Below are 26,535 nucleotides of genomic sequence, written 5' to 3' on the forward strand. Positions count from 1 at the left end.
TTCAGATGTTTGCAGTCTCTTCTCTATGTGAAGAAATGTCTTTCTACTGTGGATAGATTATCCGTGAAGAGTATATCTTTCTTTCTTGGGAATGACACTACTCTTCTTCCGTTTTCAACCCAACAGGAATTGTGAAACTGTTGGAGAATGGCACTATCTTTAGCTGTCATGGTTCGATCTTGGGACTGCTTTATGCCAAGAATCTCTAAATCCCAGAATTCTGGTAGCTTTACATCAGAAGCAAGTCGAGTTTCATCAGTTATCTCAATGAGAAGTGAAATGTGCTGAACTGTGGTTTGATTCATGTTAATGCCAGAACGATTTCCGCTGAGGTTCCATCCAAAGATTGTTGGAAGTAAGATTGAGGATGGCGAGATTGTTATTGGTTGTTCCATCTTCACAGTCTTCCAATAATGGCCAGTTAGAATTTCAATGGGTATTTCAAGCGAGTCGTCCTTTGGTAGCTTAATTTTACCAGTTGACGTGAGCATACCAATGTCTTGCGGCACAGCTGGATAAGGCAAATATGTGTTGTTGCTTTGAGAGCTCCATTTGTTGAGAATCCCCTCGTCACAAAGCTGATTTGCCATCTGGAACTTGAGATTATGGGAGATGATTCAAACGTAGTCACCACTAGATTTTTGTTATCAGTGACTGTCAGCAGCAGCGAATCAACCAGGGAAGAATTCATAAAGCTGGACTGGCTACTGGCATCTAGGATACATCGTGTAAGTTTGCTGCTTCCAATAGGCCCTATTATCCAAATTCGTGTTGTCTGAAGATACGTAAAGTTCGGAGTTTTGACATCAATTTTTCCTACAGAGGTGTGTAGAGAATCTTCCCTATTACAGATCGACACACGATGTAGCTTCTTAAGCCTTTTGCATGCCACCTTGTCTTGTTTGCTGCATTGTTGAACATTATGCCCTCGATTAAGACAAAGGAAACATCTATTAGTATTCTTCAGTTTTTCAATTCTTTCCTGCAATAATAATGTTAATGTTATTTGTTTTACGGCCCACCAACTACTTTTTAAGGTCTTCGGAGACGCCGAGGTGCCGGAATTTAGTCCCGCAGGAGTTCTTTTACGTGCCAGTAAATCTACCGACATGGGGCTGTCATATTTGAGCACCTTCAAATACCACCGGACTGAGCCAGGATCGAACCTGCCAAGTTGGGGTTAGAAGGCCAGCGCCTTAACCGTCTGAGCCACTCAGCCCGGCATTCTTTCCTGCAAGTCTGTTATTCGTTGACATTCTTGAGCCCAAGTGCCCTCGATTGTCACAGAATACACAGAACGGGTCTGGAACTTGTTTGCCCCTTTTCTGTTTTAATTGGTTGGGTTTAGTGTTGACATGAAGCAGGGCTGCTGTCGGTGTTTTCGCACTTGGTAGCGAAGAGTCACCTCGTATTTTCTGAGAGTTTAAAGCACTCTCAACATCTTCATTCAGGAACTCCATCAGACGTGTCATGTTGCTTTCTTGTATGTTTGATTTCTTGGCATAGGTAAGCCAACGGTGACAAAGGTCATCAGGAAAGGCTTGAAGGACTTTAGTTGCTAGCATCCTTCTGTATACGGCTACATATTCCCCTAGGGCTGCGAGTGCTTGATGTGCCAGTGGCATTCAATGTACGTGGCGTTCAGGGCTTCTGGGCTGTCATGAAGTGCAGGTTGCAGGTGTTCCAGGTAGTCTAGACGGGATTGAATTATCCCGTTTTTATCACCATAACGGCCTAAAAGTACTTTTTGTTTCGTTCATATGTATCTGTACTGACTGTAAGCTTTTTACTTTCAAATTTTATATGACCCTGGCCTAATTTTATATGGAATGGCCATGTTTAAACTTAAGATTGTAAATGAATGTATGTACAACAAATACCATTGTTTTATTTCAGCACGAATGCTGACGTAATTAGTTACCAGGGTTGGGAAGTAAATTCAGTGTCACAATATTTCAGTTCATATTGTCATCAAATTAACATATGAGTCTCCCACCTAATTACACATACAAACATCATTATAGACCGTTATGCCTTACAGCGTTCAGTCTGCAAGCCTCTGTGAATTTACTAAACATCGCCACAATCCTATATTTGCAACTAGTCCTGTGGCCTCATTTAGCTCTAGACCTCTTATCTTTAAATCGTTAAAAACTGAGTCTAACCATCGTCATCTTGGTCTCCCTCTACTCCTCTTGCCATCCATAACAGACATGACCCCACTACCAGAGCCAGTTTATGCATAGAGCTTCATCCATTGACTTCATTCCTAACTTAGCCTTTATCTCCTCATTCCATCTACTGTCCTGCCATTGTTCCCATCTATCTGTACCAGCCACTTTCATGTCTGTTATTTCTAACTTAGGAATAAGATATCCTGAGTCCACCCAGCTTTCACTCCTGTAAAGCAAAGTTGGTCTGGAAACAGACCGATGGAAACATAGTTTCGCCTGGGAGCTGACTTCCTTCTTACAGAATACTGCTGTTCGCAACTGTGAACTCACTACATTAGTTTTACTGCACCTTGATTCAATCTCATTTACTATATTACCATCCTGGGAGAACACACATCCTTAATACTTAAAATTATCTACCTGTTTCAGCTTTGTATCCCCAATCTGATGTTCAAATTCTCTTGGATTTCTTACCGACTGACATCAATTTAGTCTTCGAAAGGCTAATTTTCATACCATATTCATTGTACCTATATTTGAGTTGCACGATACTAGACTGCAGGTTTTGGCACAATCTTCTATTAAGACCAAGTCGTCAGCATAGGCCAGACTGCTTACTACATTTCCACTAACTGAATCCCTCCCTGCCACTTTATACCTTTCAGCAGATGATCCATGTAACAAAGGTGAAAGATTACAGCCTTGTCTAACGCCAATGAGTACCCTGAACCAAGAACTCGTTCAACCATCAATTCTCACTGCAGCCCAATTGTCAACATAAATGCCTTTGATTGATTTTAATAATCCACACATAATCCCACAGTCCCCCAATATGGCAAACATCATTTCCCTCTGTACCCTGCCATATGCTTTCTCTAGATCTATGAAACAAACACAACTGTCTATTCCTCCCATACCATTTTTCAATTACCTGACGCATACTGAAAATGTCATCCTGACAGCCCCTTTGTGGTCTGAAACCACATGTGTTTTCATCCAACTTACCCTCAACCACTGATCGCACCCTCCCTTCCAAGATGCCAGTGAATACTTTGCATGGTACACTATAATCAATGATACATTGATAGTTGTTGCAATCCTTCCTGTTCCCTTGCTTATAGATAGGTGCAATTACTGCTTTTGTCCAATCAGAAGGTACCTTACCAACACTCCAGGCTAATCTTATTACTCTATGAAGCCGTTTCATCCTTGCCTTCCCACTACACTTAACCTTTTCAGGTCTAATTTCATCTATTCCTGCTGCTTTGTTTACCGTCCTTTCCACTTCCTCAAGCGTAATTTCACCATTTTCCTCCTCCCCATGACCCCGGTTGTTCGTGACACCACTAGGAAGATTTCCTTTTACGTTGAGATTTTCAAAATATTCCCTCCACCTGTTCAGTTATTCCCTGGCATCTATTATGAGTTCACATGAATTACCCAAAACACTGTTCATTTCCTTTTTCCCTCCCTCCCTAACATTCTTTAATACTGTCCAGAAAGGTTTCCCTGCTGCTTGACCTAGCCTATCCAGGTGTTTACCAAAATCTTCCCAAGAGTTCTTTTTGGATCCAACAACTATTTGTTTCGTTCTGTTTCTCTCATCTGCATACAATTCCCTGTCTGCATCAGCCCTTGTTTGGAGGCATTTCTAATCAGCCTTCTTTTTTTACGTTTACAAGCTGCTCTCACTTTTTCATTCCACCAAGATGTTCGCTTTTTCCCATCTTCATACACAGTTGTTCCAAGGCATTCCCTTGCTGTTTCTACTACAGCATCCCCGTATGCCACCCATTCTCTTTCTATACCCTGAACTTGCCTACTGTCTACTGTTCGGAACTTCTCAATAATCATATCCATGTACTTCTGTCTTAATTTCCTCAGCCCTACCCCATACTCTGTCCTTCCCTCCTTAACACCAGTCAAGTACACTTTATAATCTCTTCGTTATCTCCCCTCACCCGAATATCATTTACCCCTAGAACATCCAGATGCATCCTCTTCGCTGACTCAGCCAGTCCTACTTTCTTCCATAAGCCCCATTAATATTGATAGCACCCCATAGAATACCATTTCGTTTGCCAAGTTGTTTCCAAGGAGTCCCTCGCCTGTAAATGGGAGTGGAGCTCCATCACTCCCATAGGAGTTCTCAGCTCGGTAAAATCGTGAAGCAGGATGCTACCCTACTTACGCATAGTCCAAGTGAGGATCTCTCCTCTAACAGGTTAGGGACCACTGTGGATTGTACAGTCCTACCTGCCTGAGCACAAGGAGGCCCAAGACTTAGAATATGTCCGAAATGCCCACTCCCATTCCGCAGCAACTGGTATCCCGACTCTCAGGACCACTTACTAGGCCACTCAGCTGCTGCCCATGGTGTAGGACGTGACTACCGTAACCCACACCATGAATATTTAAACTTTTCGAGTATGATTTTGCTTCTCAACTCTGCTTTGTTTCCTTTATTCTGGTGCACATTTCTGCTGCTTTTCAGAAATGATTGTTGGCAGTAATTATTTTACCATTTCCAAAAAAAATCCAAACCTCTCACTCCTCTCTCAGGGACATCAACTGTACTACACTCAACTTAAATGACTTTACTCATGGAAACATAAATGAACAAATACAGCAAAAGAATGTTACTTCACGATGTAAGCATTCCTTCAGTAGGACCGACGAGAGAAGTAGGACAATGGAAAACCAGGGTAAGTTATTTTTTTTGTTTTCTCATGCAGTAACAAATGTGAAGGAAGTGTACTGTATGAAATGAAATTAATTAATCAGTATATGTCAAATTACTAAAAAATGTAACATTTCCAATCACGAAGAATAGTACTGATTATTTGATTAAAATAAAAATTTCTACAGATATCTTTCATCCTCAAATTAAGCTGATTATTTCCCCTGCATTTTTCACGACAATTCCTTTTTTTCCAGTCGCTCATGATTTGTAATGTAGTTGGCCATGTAAGATGCAGAGATTACTCTTACAGTGTAAGAATGCTTGTAAAATAAAGAAAGCTAAGTTATTCATGTGAGCAAATTCAAGGATCATTCATATAAGCGCAGTTGTTTGGCAAAGAGTGGACAGGTCACGTGACTTTGCTGGTTCGTGCCAGGACCTGTCTTTATTGTTGGCCTTGGTTTTATGTTTGTTTTTTCATATATTAGTCTATGGTGGTTCTTTCCCTACAACTTGCTTCCCTCATTTTAATATTCATCTTAGTTTTGTTTCCTTCTAGATTTCATATCTATTCTACTGTCTAGCTTTACATTTAATTTAATCTATAATATAAACTCAAACATTCTAGAAGATTATATAGATTAATTATTATTGTTATTTGCTTTACGTCCCACTAACTACTTTTACGGTTTTCGAAGATGCCGAGGTGCCAGAATTTTGTCCCCCAGGAGTTCTTTTATGTGCCAGTACATCTACCGACACGAGGCTGACATATTTGAGCAGCTTTAAACACCACCGGACTGAGCCAGGATCGAACCTGCCAAGTTGGTGGTCAGAAGGCCAGTGCCTCAACCGTCAAAGCCACTCAGCCCGGCTAAGATTATATAGAGCGGAACAACAATTTTAATCAACTTGCTGTCAATATTTTACCTGAAACAAATTTTAAGGATCAAGAGAAACTTTTATTACAATATCACTGTTATTTATCATATAAAACTATTCATTGTCCGACTTATTCTGACTTCATCATACCACATCGAGCAACTCTCATTTAATGATGTTCTAGCACGCACCTATTTTATCTCGAAGTACATCATACGAATGTAAATTTTACTCATGTTTTGCAACTTTCAGTACATTAATTTTATGCCAATATTATTTTTAGACAGCTGAAGATGGCCTAATGAGGCCGAAACATGTACCGTTGTTTTAACCTGATGTTTTTACAATTTTGAATTGTGAATTAATTTGAATGTATTGACTAGATGGAACTATTATACCAGTTTTTTTAACTTAAATAACATAATCCAAACTGAAATTATATCATTATCTTCCTTTCCATCCTGGTGTTTTGTAAACTTTTATCCATTTCCATCACATAAACAGATATTCTTGCCAGATCCAATACAGGCATTTCCAAGATTTGCTTCAAAATGAATTGATGCAATGAAGTCTTGAATGTTTCATTCATAAAACTTGTGTGGAGTGGAATCATGATAGCATAACAATTGCAAATATGGTTAATGTTCATGACGACTGGACTGGAACATCTAACCATACAATATTTCGCTTATATACACGGTACTGCTTCTGCATGCGATTTTCTCTCACGTAACACATAAAATGGCGTTAAACGTGGGAAAGCATTACCTCATTATCAGAGGTCTGTTGGATCTTGAGATGTCTTATTGATTGGCACACTGAGCAAGCTATATCAACGGTTGCATGGTCAGATGGTGCACCATATGAAACTGGCGCACTACATGAAACAAGACCCAGTTTCTTGTTCACAATTACACTCTTTATTACACTCAACTCTCGATTAACCGGGATAATATAGGGATAAGGCTTCCCGGATAAGTAAAATCGAGGTTAACCCGCAAAAAGTTAAAAATAGAACAGGCATACTGAAAGTACAGTTAAAATGATAATAAATGATACTACTGTATTGTTTTTAATTAACTTACCCAATATGTTGCAGTTCATTTTTTAAATTTGGTGTGGCTATTTCTAGCCAAGTGCAACCCTTGTAAGGCAGGCCCTCCGATGAGGGTGGGCGTCATCTGCCATGAGGGGGTAACTACGTGTTATTGTGGTGGAGGATAGTGTTATGTGTGGTATGTGAGTTGCAGGGATGTTGGGGACAGCACAAACACCCAGCCCCCGAGCCACTGGAATTACCGGTAACCAATAAAGGTTAAAATCCCGACCCAGCCAGGAATCAAACCCAGTACCCTCTGGATCGAAGGCCAGTACGCTGATCATTCAACCAACGAGTCAGACATACGTTGCAGTAAAAGTAGTACTTAGCACAATTAAGAAATGGAAAAATAAACAGCACTTTTCGTTGAAACTAATAAGGCAAAGAAAAATATTCAGACTACCTAACTTTACTCTTTCTGGAAATAATCAGTCATAGTTTTCTGCTTTTGTACCGAGAAACAATTCTTCTTTATTTTGCTTCTAAAGTTTCTCAAAAACAATTTTTTCGGTGATGAGAGCATCATCCTGGCAATATAATCCCGACCTTTTGTAATTCTGTATTACTGTAAATCCTAACACTCGTGCATTTTTAGTGTTTTTGATATCGTGGTTAAGCCGTAATGCGGTTCATTCAATTACGGTTAATCGAGAGTTGAGTGTATGGGGATAGCTTGACTATTTTAAAAAAAGTACATCATACAATATTATTATTGTCTGCTGTGAAACAACAGCATGCTGCAGCAAGAATACGTCACTAATATTGTTTCAGCCTTATGAAAAATGTAACAAATTTTCATAAACTATTCATTATCAACATGTTATGTAATTCTGAAGGAAAACAAACCAAATAAGTGAAATATTATCAAGGAAGGAACATAGTTTCCCAACAGCTCATAAGAATTTGAGAATTCAAATTTTTTTACAAACCCAAGAGGTAACTTGCTTTGTATCAATAAATAATTACTTCAATTTTAACCCTGCAGTGGTCGCACATAATTCTATGTCATAGAAGGTCGCGTGGTGTCAGAGATGTAATTTCGTTTCTGAGGCAATTATACTATCCCAAGTTTCGAATAACGACTTAAGTTTAGGACATTTTGAAAGTATGAATATAAATTCCCGAGTCTAATTCATTGATATAAAATCAACTAACAATGGATATTAGGCAATATATAGGAACCTAAAACATCACTCTGACATTACCAAGTGGCATAGCTCTAAACCTGTCTAATCACTAGCCCAAATCTCCTTGGTATTTGTGTGGTTATTTTTTTCTTGCAACACGTAAGTACAGTATGCCAATTGGAGCCTTTATTTGACATATGTCGGTAGATCCAGCTCCCCTTTCCTGCTGTAGTTCCTTTGAACCTGTTCAATTTCCCCGTTTGTGCATTCAACTATAGTACATAGCATTGAGTCATCAAAGAATAGTTCTCAGCATTCTAGGTTTTAGAGCAAGCTTCGCAACATCTTTCATGCAAGGTAAATGCGTGACGATATTTTGTCACCAAGTTTGAACATTTCTGGGAGAATTAGCTTTACGCCCACACAGAAACTCCATTTCGCCCTAGGAAATAAGTGCTGTCATTTATCCAGCTTCATCACTACTCTCTGTGTCCAGCTCCATGGCTAAATGGTTAGCGTGCTGGCCTTTGGTCACAGGGGTCCCGGGTTCGATTCCCGGCAGGGTTGGGAATTTTAACCATAATTGGTTAATTCCCCTGGCGCAGGAACTGGGTGTGTATATCGTCTTCATCACAATGCGCAGATCGCCTATGAGAGTCAAATTTAAAAAAAAGATGTGCACCTGGCGAGCCGAAGTCCTCGGACACATCCCGGCGCTAACAGCCATACACCATTTCATTTTACTACTCCCTGCGTCTTGTTCAGTGTCTATACTTCCCCTGCTGGTTTTCAGTAAATCTTCCCCCTCATCAACATACAATTCATGTTCATCATTGTCAAGCAAACTCTGCAAATTCCTTCTATCTTCAAGGCGATCAATGTTATATATTCTCTTCTATCCACTTATTTTCAGCCCTAAAAATTTGAAACATTTATATTTTAACAAGAAACCATGAAATCTGTGACATTCTGAAGAATAATAATTACTGCTGCTTTAATAATGAAGATAATACCGGTACTTCAAAACAGGAACTTACTTTGTAGAAGTGAAGTTTGCGTGGCGTTTATCAGATGCCATTGACACGTGTAACAACTCACCACCACACGAGTTAGACTAACACTGGCGTACTGATGCTTTATTATGTTGATTGTGAATAGTTACCTGAAAGGTAGGCGGAATTTCTGATCAGTGGCCTTGATAAGTTTCCTTGCAGCGATAGAAATAATCTAGTGTGGTGTGTCTCAGACGCCGCACGACCACTCCAGGGTTAAAGGAACAAGTTGTCTTACATTTGAAGTTCTACTTTTATATCACTTAAGTATACTAAAGACAATCTTTCTCTGTTAAAATATAAATATTAACTGGCTGACAATGAAAATAAAAATAGTACAGCACTGAGACCTCAATGCATTCTTTATTTAGTTCAAACCATTAGCATTCATACACAACTGAAAAACAAGGTAGGAAAACCATAGGTTCACATATGCAATGAAAAGAAAGGAGAACTGATTTAGAGAAACAACACAGAAGAGAGTAATGTAGGAAACATACAGGCTAAAAATTTGAACCCATTCAACATTTACAATCATACCAGGAAATAGAACAGGGTAATTCTCATCTTTTGAATCAAATAAATGTTCATACGTCTCTTTTTTTTTTTTTTTGCAAATTGCTTTACGTCGCACCGACACAGATAGGTCTTATGGCGACAATGGGACAGGATGGGGCTAGGAGTGGGAAGGAAGCGGCCGTGGCCTTTATTAAGGTAGAGCCCCAGCATTTGCCTGGTGTGAAAATGGGAAACCAAGGAACATACTTCTCTTGGATATATACATTGTAAATTAAATTTTAAAGAAGATGACTTCCTGTAGTATTTTTTTATACTTACCAGCTGTAGAACAAACTGAAATTTATAAAAATGTTCTTTTTTTGGGGTGCAGACTTGTAATACTTGAAGAAAACACCATATACATGCTTTAAAAGTAGGTTCAAGACCACTGGGAATGTTCAGTCACAGAGATATTTTACAATCTTGTTCTGTGCAATTTCTGCAACTAGTGCTAAAAGGAGTTTAAGTACACTATTTAATAAGTGAGCACTGAATTTGATCAAATATACGAGATCTATATCCAGCAGAGTTCTTCAATAACAAGATCACTCACACGTATCAAGTCTTCAGTATTTGGTCACATGCATATCATCTCTTATATTACATAACAGAGGAGGCACCAGCACACACATTTAGATGGAAATCATGGCATTTGGGTGGTGGGAACAAAATCAGGGTACCATTCCTGAATTTTACATTGTATTCTTTTCTGCAATAGATATCCAAAGCAAATTATTTAGTGGAGAACAACATTTATCAAACAAAAATAATTAAACTAAAATTTTGAATATACATAGATAAATAACAAATATACATCTTAAGTCTCACTGGAAATCAAGACTACTGAAGTAGTGAAATATTACATTAGGAAAGATAGAATGTGGAGTTCTGTTTCCATAGATTCAAAATCAGCAAATGTGGAAGGTCTTAGAAAAATCTAATACACTGTTCAACTTCCGTTCTGCTTCTCGAGTCATGAGGCAAGATCAGTCACACAAGAAATACTAATAACAACAATACATCTTGTCTGCAGAGGAAGAGGATTGGTACTGGCGCCTTCCTCACTTTTTAATTTAAAATACCATTACATGTATTTCTACATATGTAAATACTGACAAAACATAGGAGAAACACATATAAAGTCCATACCAAGGCGGGGCTGATGACCTCAAATTTTGGCCACTTGAAATTACCATCATCCTATTCAGATGTAAATCAGCAGCCAAGCACTCCCCAAGTGCTAACAATGATAATTCCTGTGTAAATGAAGAAACTCTTCAAAATGCTTTGTTTATCAAATGCTATTCTTCCCTTTTTCCATGGGTAGCCAAGTGAATGCCTCATAACTTGTAAATGTAATGTCTGAAGTAGAAAATCCACCTGTTCCCTTATCGATCTGACACCTCACAGTCCACAAAAATAGTTAAATATATTCACTAGTTTAATTCTTACACAACTGGTTGATGCCATATCATTTTGCCATTCAAGCATCCTGACACAAGGAAATAATGTTTTGGTGAAAACTTACTACTTATTACAAAATCTTTGTGGCAAATACGAGTTGTAAACTCATGTAATTTGACAGGTAAATGGTTGGGAGCAGGAACAGACAAATCAGGACACTCTGGAGTAAATGAAAGCAACCTAACTCCAAAACCAAATGGGGAGCATATTATCCTCCCATCAGGAGAAAAACACAGTCCTTTCACAAAACCTTTCCCCACATTTGGTTCTTGGATATAATGGGTTAGTCTTGGTATATTCTTGTGCTTTCTGTAAGTAGTACTGACCTGGTGACTACTTGTAGAACTATTGTTGGCAGAACAAGTCACATTTGTAGAATCCTGAGCATTTGGTCCCCAAAAACTGACGCAACGAATTTGAACCAGTTGTTGAGACTGTTCCCTGTCTACACTCCTTGCACTAGAGGAAACCCTCAAATTATTATCACTTTGCAAAAGTTCAGGGTGGAAATCAAACTCTCTCTCATCCATTACTTCTTGATTTTGTTCTCCCCGGTTTAAGACTGTAACAGTGTATCGTGAACTCGAGGGTCGAACGCGCGCCGAATCATTTTCATATACATCAATTCCTTCTCTATTCTGGGAAGTGCCATAATAATCTGTTGGAGGACTATTGTCTCCAAGATTTCTCTCCAGGATTCTGACCCTATCCTGTCTAAGTCCTTCAAAACTTCCATCATCATAATCATCCTCAGTCTCTTCATCACCTGGATCTGTATCCAGATCATCGCCAGCTGATGGCAAAGAAAACAGCTGGGGAACTAACTGAACTCGTATATGTTCCAAAGGGCCATCAATGGCATATCTGTTTATGAGGGGTTGCCACATATCTCTATCACTGACACGTCTTTCTACAGTAACTCTCCTATGAGATAACAGTGGACTGTGGTAATTTCTTCTTGATCCAATAGTATGGATAGCAGATAGCACAACATCTTCAGATAAATTAGGAACTGAACTTGAAGCTTCCGAAAGGGAAGCAGCAGCAGCTGCACCATTCTGAGTTGCAGGAACACGACTCAAATGGGGAGTAAAATTTATTTCAGGTTCAACAGCAATGGTATTATGTCTGTTTTCAGCACCTTCAGAACACCAAGAAAGTTCTTCCTTGATACCATCGGAGTCAGACTCTACATCGGAACAAGTGTGTTTACGTTCCTGAATATCATGCACACAGGTCCATTCAGAGTTCTCGTCATAACTGATATTACGACTGACCATGCATAGTCCATGAGGATGAACCTGAAGGGAAGAGACCACCTCGGCATCATCTCCAGGAGGAAAATCTGATACAAACTCAACCCTATTCGTTCTTCGGTGCTCGGAAAACAAATAGCTGTATTTTGCAACTGATGGCAAAGGTGCCTTACTCAACTGCATCAAGCGGTACATATTGGGTTTAAAACCAAGTAAATCCTTAGCTAGAGAACCAAGATCAAGATCATGAATAATCATTAAGTAGCCACCTCTTGTAGAGATGATTAGTTTTGAGCCATCTGGTGTCATGCCAGTCTTCACTAAGCCATTTGTACAGAATACTTGCTGGTGTTTGCAATCTTTTTCTGAATAGCTGTTAATATCCCACGTATAAATGCTGCCATCAAACCCAGAGGTGACAAGTAACCCATCACTTGAAGAATATTCAATATTTTTTACCCAGCTATTGTGACCACGTAAGGTTCGAATTCGTGTTTTAAGATGTCTGGAATCCCACAATGCTACAGTACTATCGTCACTGCAAGTTGCAAATGTACGGGAATCTAGAAATTTTACACAATTGACGGCAGCATTGTGTGCATCATTTAGTGTATGTACAAGATTATGACTCAGAGGATCAAACATCAATATGGAATCCTTTTCACACCCAGCTGCCAGAAGAGATCCATCGAAAGAAAAATCTAAACTAAGAATTCCTCCGTGATCTGAATGTTTTAAATAATAAGTAGGATCATCCTGGTATTGCCATGCCAGGCATGGACGAAAATTTGCATACAGTCCCTTCACGATAGCATCTCTTTCACCTAAAGGAGAGTGGTTGCCAATCTCTCTCTGTCTTAACCAGGAATTTCTAACAAATCCCTTGGCAAGCTTAGGCATCATGAAATATTTTCGAAGTAATATCCTACAGTAAACTGGCTAAAATAAATCAAAAATAGATCTTTTATGAACTGGTTTCAGGTCTTATTTTGTATGAGATGCATTGCCAGCACCAGTAGAAAACTAAAAAAACAACTAGTAGATAAAAATGAACTTGAAATCATTGGATTTATGTTCCACTAACCCTCGTATGGTTTCTGCAGACTCCAACTTGAAATTATAAACTCTTATCTATAAAGTTGGTACTAGCAGAATCGTTAAATTTTAGTTCACAATTTTTCAACTGGTCACCTCACGAGATTGGTAACAAGGAAACTGACTTGCATAAACACAGTTCTTCAAAAAAAAACCGCCATGTTTCCTGGATGTTTCCAATTTTCTAAAATGTATGGTGTGTTACTTCATAATCAATCCGAGTCTCATCCAATTCACCTGGAAAAGAAGAGAAAAGAAACAGAATATTAAAGAAAAGATGCAACCTTTCTCCTTTATTGCCAGCTTAAAAACATATTCCTGACAATTCATCATAAAGTTCCTATCTGAAATTAAAAAAACAAAACAAACAAACTGTAAATCAATGTTAATATTGTGAACATATACCCAGTGAAGGGTATAAAAAGATAATTCCATTAACATCTCAGTGCAAAGAATATGCAACCCTTGAACCAACAGATATGAGAAATTTGAAGTTAAATAACAGGGAGCCTGGAACAAATGTATCTGTAAAACCTTTGCAACTAGTGGAGGGAGATTTTGTTCGAAGAGACAATGCTAAGACAATGAACTCATAGTGTCTCCCACTGTCCCTCATGACTATTTCACTGCAATGTTGAAAGATTTAAAATATTTTTGTAACAAATACAAACACATACAAACACCAAGAAAGCAGAAGTTCATGTTTTACTCCTTTACAAATTAATAAAATGTTTATGGCCATTAAGTTATACAGAGAACATAACTGAATTAAATCAAACACCATTATTTCAATGCCTGTAATACTTGTTTGTGTGATTACTAGGCTACACAAACTAATTGTGTTACTTCAAGTGTGTTACTGATGCTATCACAATGCCATTCAAAAGACCACATTATTCATTTATTCAAGAGACTATGCACATCCTGCTACAAGCGACACACAGATCCTTGGTCACTGGAGGAACAGTGACAAACTGGCGACCAAAGATCATGAAGGTGGGCATAATCTTATGACCCTGACAGGAAAGACAGAAGAAGTGGTGGATTTTATGGAGAAAGAAGGTACAGAAATGATGGGGTTGAGCAAAGTTAAATGGAAGGGGATGATGATGCGTGTTGTTCAAATGGGCCTAACATCGAGGGTCATCGGCCCCAAAGGGAAGGGGAAAGGAAATACACTATACTGGAATGGTGGCAGAGAGGCAAAGAAATGGAGTGGGGGTAATAATTTCAAAATAGCTGAAGAGTATGTGGATATGGTAGAGTACATGAGCAACAGGTTAATGAAGAACGAAGTGAAGGATTTTATACAAATGTATGCATCATGGACAGGGAACAAAGAGGAGTACATTGAGGAATTCATGGAGAAACTAGAGGAGGAGATAACTGATGTGGAAATGATTATCATGGGAGACTTAAATGCGCAGGTGGGAAATGAAAGACAAGGCAAGGAAGAAGTAATTGGACCATATGGATATGGGAATAGGAATGAAGGAAACTAGTTCAGTTCTGTGATAGGAATCGAATGATCGTGGGCAACACATGGTTTCGTAAGGAAAAAAAGAAAGAAAAAAAAAAAAAAGAAAAATGACAAGATATACCTGGGGTGACAGAAGAACATATGTCCTTAGGAGTGGCTTTATGTGCACCAACAAAGGTAGGTCTGATTACGATGATGGGAGTGGGAAGGAAGCGACCGTGGCCTTAATTAAAGTACAGCCTCTGCATCCGCTGGGAGTGAAAATGGGAAACTACGGAAAACCATCTTCAGGCTTGCCTACAGTGGGGTTCAAACTCACAATCTCTCGAATGCAAGCTCACACCTGCACGTCCCTAACCCCAAGGTCAACTCACTTGGTGACAGAAGAATAAAATCAATAATTGATTACTTTCTGGTGGAGAGGACAAATCGCAGACAGTTGATGGACGTAACAACTTTACCAGGAGAAGCATTCGATGGAGACCATAAGAGTTGTGATAGCAAAAAAATTTTTAAAAAATAGAGAGAGGGAAAAATTACAGGAGATAAGAGATAGCAAAATAAAAGTGTGGAAATTTAAAGATAAGAATGTACAGGAAGAATTCCTGGAGAGACTGAAACAACAAATTCCAGTTACTGAAGGAGGACGATGAATGGTCCATCTTCAAAGGGCATTTGTAAGTGGGGCAGAGAGGGCCTGTGGTAGAACATCAACAAGAGTGAAAGAAAAGAAGACACCGTGGTGGAATGAGAAGATGAAGGAAGCAGTGAAAGAAGCAAAGAAAGCATCTTGATAATAAAAGGAAATTTAAGAAATTGATAAAAGAAAAGTTGGGAAGAATTTACACAGAAGATGGAAACCGATAGAGCTCACAGTAAAAAAATGATGTATGGAATTATATGAAGTAATAGGAAAGAAAAGAGTTTATACAAAGCTGATGAAAGAGGAAGGTGGAGAGCTGATGACATATCCAGAAAAAATAAAGACATGATGGAAGAAGAATTTTGATAAACTGCTGAATGTGAGAAATTGTGCAGAGGAGACTATAGTAATATGGTGTGATGACTCAACAGTAGAAGATGATATAACCATGTCATAGGTGGAATCAGCAGTCCGTAAAATGAAAATGGGTAAGGAACCAGGAATAGATTAAATTTATGTGGAAATGATAAAGGCTGCTAGACCTGTTGGACTACAATGGGTGTACAGATTGTGAAAGTGCATGTGGAGACAGAAACATGTGCCAGAAGACTGGGGAAAGGGAATAATAATACCAGTCTTTAAGAGGGGGAACAAAATAGTGTGTGAGAACTATAGAGAAAAAACACTCTTATCACAAGTGGCAAAAATTCTGGAAAGAATATCAGAGAGGAGAATGAGAAGAAAAGTAGGAGAGTTGCCAGAGGAACAGTATGGCTTTAGAAAGAGGAAGGTCTACAGCAGACCTAATCTTCAGCATGAGGTAATTAACGGGAAAGAATTGGGAATATGGAAACGATCTGGTCATGAACATTCATAGATCTAACAAGGGCATACGATAGTGTTCCCAGGGAGAAGGTGTGACAAATCATAGTCATAAAGAGACTGAATACATGAACTGTAGAAATGGTTCAAGCAATGTACAAAAACTGTCCGTAGCATACAGACTCTGTTTGGAAAGAGAGAATGGTTGAGAAATGAAACTGGGCTAAGCCAGTGAAACGAATTTCCTAGGAAGCATAACAGGACTGACAGATGAAGAAATAAGGATGTAGGAATAGAAAACCTAAATGAGAGAATTGATAGGAGAAAACTAATATGGTCTGGACATGTAAAGAAGGAGGAAAGAATATTAAACAGATGATGAAGTTCAAGGGAAAGAGAGCAAGAGGGAGACCCAGAACACGGTGGACTGGTTCAATAAAGAGGAATGCAAGAAAAAAGTCTGGACTGGGACAAAATGATGGAAGAGGAATGGTGGAAGGAGAGAGGAAGGTGGAGAAGTGCCACAAATGCCCTGACCTGGTAGGAGCATGATGAGCATGAATATGATTTTGATGATGTTTCCAAGTGAAGAATGGTTGCGTTTCAAAAATTGGTCAAAGTGGTCTCGTATGATGTGAAATGAAGAAGTGAAGGAACTGAAGTATGTAAGAATGATAAATGTGGTAATAATAATATTATTATTAAAGCTGTGCACACAAATTGGCCTCAGTGGTGCAGTCATGAGGCAAACAGAGCAAAAGGCATTGTGAAAATTGGTGGTCAAAGCCTTGAAATTGTTGACAGTTTCAGATACCTAGGGAGTGAATTAATGCGGGACACAAGACTGGACATGGAGATTAACAAGAGGTTGCAACAGGGCAGTGCATTCTACAAGACTGTAAGAAACCCTACTCTGGAGTAATGTATAATTTAATATAATATTTAATATAATTTATAATTTAATGAACAAAAGAAGAAGCTAATTAATTTTTCAATGGAAGATACAAATATATTCAAAGTTAATTACAAGTAGGACCAGAGGTTCCTTTGGCTGTAATGTCATACAAAACATTACAGCTACAGTTTCGAACTGCAGGCATTTTAAGGACACCTGTTTGGCTGGTATAGTTGGGGACAAAACATGACGACCTCAGTTCCTGGAAGCAAGCTGAAAGCCAGTAGTCAATCACACCCTGCACCCTGCTGGGTTAACGAGCTCTAAGTGATCCTTGTTTGTTTTTGAGAGGGTGCCAAATTACTTTCTTCTTCATTCTCTGTAGTATTTACCCTTTTTTCATGTAGAGTGCAGTAGCCGATTTGGCAACTCTGGCTGCAGTAGAGGTAGTAAATCCTATAAGTCGCTAATAGGCACAGAGTTGCCGCTGGAAAGTAGGAGTGTGAGGCGAGGTCATCATGATTTGTCCCCAACTATATATTGCTAGGAATAATGAATGTATTCAAATTCCTGTGACACCATTATCAGGCTTAGATCCACAAATGTGATGATTTTTTATCATGGTAGATCTTCAAACATTGGGTGATAAGAATAGAAATGAAATGCATCCTGTGAGACAGATCTCAAAGGAAGTGTTAGACATCAGTCACTTGTGAGATAGATTTTGCCATGTGGATGAATAAAGTTTGCTCCCCAGTAAGCCTCTGTGAATTAACTAAATGCCTCCACAATCCTATATTTGCAACTAGTTCTGTGGCATCATTTAATTCCACACCTCTTATTAAAAACCTAAAAACAGAGTCTAACCATCATCGTCTTGATCTCCCTCCATTTCTCTTATTCTCCATAGCCGAGCCCATTATTCTCCCGAGTAACCTATCCTCTTCCACTCACCCTACATAAGGTTGCAAGATTGATAGACGACAAATAAGGAACACGTTTGGTGTCAGGAAGGTCATTCGTCTATAAAATCAGGCCAAGTCCACATGTGCGACACAATTCGCACCCACGACCCACCAGTATGGGAAAAAGCGGTAGAAGAAAAAGAAATAAGGAACACTGACTTCTTTTCCTTATAGTGCAAAAATGGAACACTGTAGTAATTGAATGAACAAAAGAAGAGACCAATTAATTCTTTAATTAATTTTTTTTGTTTGGAAGGAAGCCATTCCTTTTGAGTGTCAACTCATTTAATGCAACTTCAGTTTTCAGCCTGTAAAATATTGAAACAATGGGTGATATGAATAAAAATGTGATATTTCATGACAATACTAGTACTTGATGTCGCTCAAAAAACCATCCCTGCTTCATCCAACAAAGGCAAGCACTCCTGGTGAACCACAGAGTGCGATCAGGCTATAGAGGAAAGGTGCAGAGCCTGGATCAAGTAGAACCAGCACAAGGATAAGCCCAACCATCAGGCTTTCAATGCGCAAAGAAAAACAACAGCGATCATCATCCGCAAAACCACAAGGAAATACAGCACGACTCTAATACAATAGTCAGAAGAGAAACAATTCAAGAGATCTCTACAAGGGACTCCAGAAACAGACTATCTCATACACAGCCCCCACCCGACATCTCCAAAGGCCAGATGGGAAGCTCCAAATGACCAATAGGGACTGCACCAACACATCTGCAAAGTACTTCCAGAAACTCCTAAGCGCAGAAGAACCTAAAGATAGACTGACCTTCACCGAGCCTACTGTCAGGAACCAGGACTATGTACCACCCAACAGGGAAGAAATAGAGATTATCAAGGGCCTCAAAAAACATAATAATAATAATAATAATAATAATAATAATAATAATAATAATGTCATTGATTTTACGTTCCACCAACTACTTTTATGGTTTTTGGAGACACCGAGATGCCAGAATTTAGTCCCACAGGAGTTCCTTTACATGCCAATAAATCTACCGACATGAGGCTGACGTATTTGAGCACCTTCAAATACCACCAGACTGGGCCAGGATCGAACTTGTCACATTGGGGTCAGAAAGCTAGCGCCTCAACCATCTGAGCCATTCCGCCCGGCCTCAAGAACAACAAGGCCATGCGAAGAGGTATAACTGCAGAGATGTGGAAGCACGTACATGAACAGTCCCTGCAGAGTATGCCCCAGATAATTCAGGATATATGGTGAACAGAGTTCTTACCTTAGGGATGGACCTAAAACCAACCTCAACAACTACAGAGGCATCTTCCTGTTGCTTGTAACCTACAAGATCTTCTCTAGAGCCCTGCTAACGAGTCACCGAACAGTTGGACTTCCAACTAGGTGAATACCGGGCTGATTTCCACTTCAGTAGGTTCTGCACAGAGCAGATACAAAACCTCAAGACCATCCTCACATACAGGAGCCGAAGGGGACATCCCTTGGTGGATTTCCAAAAGCCATACAACTCAACAGACTGACAGACCCTCTTCTCTACTCTGCAGGAACTAAGCCTAGATGAGAGGACCACCAGACTGTCCAAGCTATCTTGGTAGAACACCACCTCCAAAGTCGAGTTCAGGGGTGAGCTCTCAAGACAGCTTTCCCATCCAGACAGGGAGGTGGCCTCCCATGCATCCTCTTCAACTGCGTACTGAAGAAGATAATGAGGGAATGGAATGCCACATTGTCATTAGAAGCAGGACTGAAGCTTGGGTACAAGAAAGACAACCTCACTGTTCCTTGTCTACCCTTTGCTGATGATCTCAACCTACTGGCCAACAGCATGGAGGAGACTACTCACCAACTATAGAGCCTCTACAGCATTGCAGCAAAAATCAGCTTGAGGGCCAACCTACAGAAGATGGAGTTTATCACTAACATAAAGCAGGCTCTACAATCCCACTAGGAAACAACACCATAAGTTCCTGCAGTCAAGTATTTAGGAGAAAGAATCTCAGCTAGCGAGAGCGAAACTTTGGCCATAGACACCAGGAGCACCAAGTTAGAGAGGGCCTATCATTCCTGTAAAGGCATCTATGCCGGGCTGAGTGGCTCAGAGTTGACGTGCTGACCTTCTCACCCCAATTTGGCAGGTATGATTCTGGCTTAGTCCGGTAGTATTTGAAGGTGCTCAAATACATCAGCCTCGTGTCGGTAGATTCTTTTACAAGTTGCTTTACGTCACACCGACACAGATAGGTCTTATGGTGACGGTGGGAGAGGAAGGGGCTAGGAGTGGAAAGGAAGCAGCCGCAACCTTAAGGTACAGCCCCAGCACTTGCCTGGTGTGAAAATGGGAAACCACGGAAAACCATCTTCAGGGCTGTCAACAGTGGGGTTCGAACCCACTATCTCCCGATTACTGGATACTGGCCGCACTTAAGTGACTACAGCTATCGAGCTGTGTCGGTAGATTTACTGGCACATAAGAGAACTCCTGCGGGACAAAATTCCGGCACTTCAGCATCTCCGAAAAACATAGAAGTAGTTAGTGGGACATAAAGCAAATAACATTATTATTAAAAGCATCTACAGCACCAAGTTAGAGAGGGCCTATCATTCCTGTAAAAAGCATCTCCACCCCCAAGTACCTGCAGCTGAAGCACTAAAACTCAGCAGTAAGAACCTCTGCACTCTATACCTCTGAGTACCTCTTGATGAACTAAAAGGGCCCACTCAGGAAACTAGAATTTAAAGAGAGGAAGATCTTGAGGAGGATACTAAGACCCATAAGAGAAGAGGATGGCACATACAGAATCAGGCACAGCGAGCTCTATGAACATCAGGAAGACAGTCATGTGTATGAGGAAAAGGCGACAGGCACATGACCCGCCTGAAACCCTGCAGGCTCACCAACAGAATCCTCACAGTGACAAGCAGGGGAAAGGCTTCCAAGACCAAGTGGATCACTTCAGCAAAAACAGACCTAGACGAACTGCAACTCCCATTAGAGACCACAGAGAAATGACCTCAGTACCGACAGGCCACCCTACAGAGTGTCTTCCCACTGTCCCTCACAAGCAAAAAGAGTACAAGGACCACCAGATCTAAGTGGAAAGTGGACAGATGAGAGGAAGCAGGCATAGTCAGAAAATGCAAGCGCACTGGGCCAAGAAAAAGCAGAGGACCCTAGCTAAGAGTTAAAATGAGCCCTGCGGTCCCTAGTAGGCCAAAACGAACAAAAAAATTAAGTGAAAAATATTTATTACAAACCATTAATTAGTTAATTACTATAAACTCACATTTCACAAGTACTTCTCATTTGAACTTGCCATGTTTTTCTCATCATAGTTGAAGTACACAAATAATTTTTTATTAAATTTACACAACTTCTGTTTTATTCTGTTCCTCCATTTTATTACCAATACTTCATCTGTCACTTGGCACAGGTCAGAGTAATATGTAGCTTCCACTGAAGTTCCAGTCCCATTTCTGACAATACAGAAGCTGCTGAAGGAATGACATTTGGAGTGCAACTGATGATGATGATGATGATGATGATGATGCTGCTTGTTGTTTAAAGGGGCCTAACATCTAAGATCATCGGCCCCTAATGGTAGGAAATGGACGGCATGATATAATCAAAATTTTTAAAATGTATCCACTGACTAGAGTTTAAAATAAATGCTGATGAAAAATGATTATGAGATTAAAACAATCAATGGATCTAATTTGCAATGCCTTATTTTCTAATAAAATTATAGAAAATAGAGGTGACAATGGAATAATGCATTGCCTTTATGCATTTATTGCTCTCAAGTTAGAAGTTAAAATAACACATTAAAATACACAAACACAAACTTAAAAAAAGTAAATGGGATAAAAGGACAGTTAACAGAAATACACTAAGACAAAGGTCATTCTTACACACAATAAAAAAGACCACAGTCCCTCATAAAACAGATGATGAGGTCTGCTGACAGTTCGTCATCTCGCAGGATGAGGGAGATGGTACTCGGGAGTTTTAGACTACGGCGCAGATGGACCAGGTCCACGCACTCCGTAAGGATGTGTACCATGGTAAGATGATCGCCGCAAGTACACATCGGAGGGGGTTCTCATTTTAGTAAATAGGAGTGCGTTACTATACAGTGGCCAATCCGAAGACGACAATACCACTGCTTCTCTCCGAGAAGCACGAAGGGAAGTCCTCCATACCTTTGTTGTGCCTTTTATTGCTCTCAGCTTATTTGGAAGTGGAGTGGCCTGCCACACCATCTCCCAATGGGACATAATCAAATGTCTCAGCTGAGAGCGAATATCACTTTTAAGGCAACAGGGGCAGTGTAACTACCTCCTTGGCAACTGTATCTGCTAACTTGTTTCCCTCTACACCCATGTGGCTTGGGAGCCACATAAACGTGATTCTGATGTCAGCATTCAAACACCCGGCCAGCAGGTCCTGGATCCGCTGCACCACAGGGTGCCGCGGAAAACATGTATCAATAGACTGTAGAGAGTTCAAGGAGTCAGTGCACAGAAGAAAGTGTCGGCACCCACCGGATAGTGTGTACCGCATAGCTTCACATATAGCATAGAGCTCTGCTGTGTACACACTACAGGTTTCCGGGAGAGCAAAAAAAGAAACCCATCATTGTCGACAACGAACTCACAGCCCACCTTTGTTTCTGCCCTCGAACCTTCCGTGTAAACAACGACTGAACCTAGATACCGGCCAACAACGGACAGGAAGAGCCTCTGATAAATCGAAGGGTCTACGTTTTCCTTCGGGCCGGTGTGCAGATCCAGGATTATTTCAGGTCGTCTTATTATCCACGGAGGTACCTCACTTGGTTGTCTGACAAGGCAGGGAACCAAAGGTACATCAAACAATCTGTGACCGAGCTCGATAGCTGCTGTCGCTTAAGTGTGGCGAGTATGCAGTATTTGGGAGATAGTGGGTTCGAACCCCATTGTCGGCACCCCTGAAGATGGTTTTCCGTGGTTTCCCCATTTTCACACCAGGCAAATGCTAGGGCTCTACCTTAATTACGGCCACAGACGCTTCCTTCCCACTGCTAGCCCTTTCCTGTCCCATCGTCGCCGTAAGACCTATCTGTGTCGGTGAGACGTAAAGCAACTTGCAAAAAATAAAGAATCTGTGACTTCTATCCAAGCGTATTCCAACCAGCCACGCTGCTCAAGGACAAGCAGCGTACAGCCGACGGTTTCCATTGTGGAATACGTACGGATAGCTTGGGTGAAGTGGCATCTGTTGCAAATTTGCAGCATAGGACAGCAGCATTTGCTGGCACCTCAGGTGTAAAGGCGGCACACAGATTCAGCGAGCGGGCTAGCTATGGGGCTTCTATGAAAAGCATCCGTTGCAAACCTAAACCCACTGTGGGGGATGCTATTCAGTTTCACAAGGATGCTTTGCCTTGCTGATCAATATGCTGCACTGCCGTAGTCTAACCTGGATAAAACATGTGCCCTATAAAATCGTAGGAACGCTGTGGTCAGCCTCCCAAGTAGTGCTGCTAAGAAACTTCAAGATATTCAACTTCTTAGTGCATTGCTCTTAACTGCCGCACATGTGCCTCCCACAATTATTTGCTAACAAAGAGGAGCCCAAGAAATCGGTAAGTGTCAAACACGGAAAGAGCGACATTTCCTAAATAAAGCTCAGGATGCAAGTGAAGAGTGCGCTTCCGACAAAAGTGCACAACAGAGGTCTTTGCGGTTGAAAACCGAAAGCCACGTTCTTAAGTCCACTGTTCCACTCTCCTAATAACTTGCTGAAACTGTCGCTCTGCGACTGCCATATTATGCGAGCTATAATGCAGAGCAAAATCATCCACATATAGCGACAGTATTACTGCTGAACCAGCAGCAGCGACAATACCGTTTATGGCAATCGCGAACAGAGTGACACTAAGAACCGATCCCTGTGGGACTCCATTTTCTTGAACGTGGTGTTGCGAATATGCTCTCCCAACTCGGACACGGAATAGATGTGAGGGACAAAAATTTCGCAATAAATACCGGCAAGTTGCCTCGGAATCTCCACTGATGCAGGGCTGAAAGGATACCATACCTCCATGTGGTGCCATAGGCCTTTTCTACGTCGAAGAAAACAGCCACCAAATGCTCTCTGCAGAGAAATGCATGCTGGATAGAACTCTTCGGGCATACCAGGTGGTCAGTGGTCGAGTGAGCGGCTCGAAAACCGCATTGGTACTTGGATAAAAGTCCTTGTTTCTCCAGCCACCACACAAGTCGGCGATTTACCATCCTCTTACATAAACAATAAGACAAATAGGTCTGTAACTTCCAGCATACTTGCAATTTTTGTCAGGCATGAGGACAGAAACGACTATGCCTTCTCGCCACTGAGATGGAAATTCACCCCCTATCCAGATTCGGTTGAACTCACAAAGGAGATATAACAGACTGTCCTCACTAAGGTGTTTCAACGTCTGATTATGGACATTGTCTGGTCCAGGAGACGTGTCCTTGCAAGGCGCCAAGGCGCTGCAGAGTTTCCACTCCGTAAAGGGCACGTTATAGTCCTCTGAAGCTTGAGTGGCAAAACTAAGATGATGACGTTTCTGCCTCCAGGAGCCAGACACATCCACAAAATGACTGGCTAGATGGCTAGCAATCGAGAGCGGATCAGTGACGGTACTGCCTGCAATGGAAATTCCCAGTACAGAAGATGATCCTTGGATACCCGAAATACAACTAAGTTTAATCCACACTTGAGATGATGGAGTATGTGACGTCACAGACGACACATATCTCTCCCACAAAGCTTTTTTACTCAGTCGAATAAGAACCTGCGCCTTAGCACGGTGTTTCTTAAATGTCACCAAATTGGCCAAAGTAGGCTGCCTACGACAGCGTTTATGAGCGCGACGGCGTTCTTTGATAGCCGCTGCAATTTCTTCGTTCCACCAAGGAATGAGTTTTCGGCCAGGAGTCTCTGAAAACGATGGAATGGATTCCTCAACAGCAGCAACAACAAGTTGTGTAATGTAAGTTATATCACCGTCTACGGTCCGCCTGGTCACGTCATTAAAGACAGCTAGTGATGTGAACTTTTGCCCATCAGCATGTTTAAGAATCCATCGAGGAGCAGCCTCGACAGATTTTTGTTTCAACAAAGTAATAACAATGGGAAAAGGGTCACTGTCACAGAAATCGTGTGTATTCCACCGAAACCGCGGAATCAATGTTCGGCTGGAGTTTGTTCTCCTGTATTCAAAATGCATAAATCCAACTCTCTTACCAATGTCTCCAACTCCCTTCCTCTGGGGCAAGGCGCTTCAGAGCCCCATATAGGGTGATGGCCGTTGAAAGCACCCAATAAAACGAAGGGAGATGGAAGCTGATCCACAAGATCAGTGACATCATTTATATTAAGAGGCTGGCCCAGTGGAAAATAAATATTACACACTGTTGCTATGACAGGCAGTGGAACGCGAACTCCTACAGCCTCCAGCAGGGTTCTTAGTGGAACCTCTTCGCTGTACGATATCAGAATGGGCAAAAATGCCAACGCCACCGGAAGCTCGGTCAGCATAATATAGTTCTGTCGCGTATAGTTGAAAATTTCTCAAGACCTTATGATGACCTGTTCTGAGATTTGTTTCCTGAATGCAGACTATACTCGCCGAATACTCACTAATGAGCTGGTGCAGCTCAGCAAGATGCTCATCAAAACCATTACAATTCCACTGTAACAGTGCCATAGTGTGGGTGTGGACTTCTGAGAAGCAGAGAGATGCTACCTAACCTACACTCACATCCCCATCCGAAAATAGAGATAAGTGCTCCACCTGCATCACCTCGTCACCAGACAAGGTGCAAGTGACTAATCTCATGTCACCATATAACCTCGGACAACACCAAACCGACAAATAGCAATTGGAGGGACATTCAACAAGATAAACCAAGCAGCAGCTTTCAATACAAACGTTGATTTACGTCCCTTTCAATCATCCTTATCAAATCCATTAGTTCAACGAACGGTCATTGACATCTATAAGAACATATCTTTTCAACAGCATTCGCCGAGGTCATATGACAACAAGCATTTAAATTTCTTGAAGACCAACATTTATCCTGTTACAAGTTCAATCATCAAATTGACGATAAATTTGAATCTTTATAGACTTTTATCCACAAGGGATAAATAACTTTTTTACCAGATCTCATTGCCAAGAAAATCCTCAAATTTAGCTCCTAAGATTGATTTTCACGTCTTTCTAAGATTTTGGACATGATATATATATTTTTATTTTATTTTATATTTTAGTACTCTCCCTTCCATAATTTTAATGTATCTTCCTATTAAGCACA

The 26,535-nt window shown here is 40.6% G+C and overlaps 1 protein-coding gene across 2 annotated transcripts in view; it reads right to left on the reverse strand.

Moving 5' to 3' along the window:
• Positions 1–9,314: 9,314 nt before the first annotated feature.
• Positions 9,315–26,535, reverse strand: part of LOC136864727 (DDB1- and CUL4-associated factor 10 homolog) — a 75,191-nt gene continuing 57,970 nt past the window's right edge. For both annotated transcript variants that reach the window (XM_067142071.2, XM_067142069.2), the window contains one exon: positions 9,315–13,627. In XM_067142071.2, the coding sequence (XP_066998172.2) occupies positions 11,024–13,198 (2,175 nt within the window). In that variant the 5' untranslated portion in view covers positions 13,199–13,627 and the 3' untranslated portion in view covers positions 9,315–11,023. The remainder of the gene's footprint in view (positions 13,628–26,535) is intronic.

Source organism: Anabrus simplex, chromosome 2 (assembly GCF_040414725.1).
Source record: "Anabrus simplex isolate iqAnaSimp1 chromosome 2, ASM4041472v1, whole genome shotgun sequence".
NCBI lineage: Eukaryota > Metazoa > Arthropoda > Insecta > Orthoptera > Tettigoniidae > Anabrus > Anabrus simplex.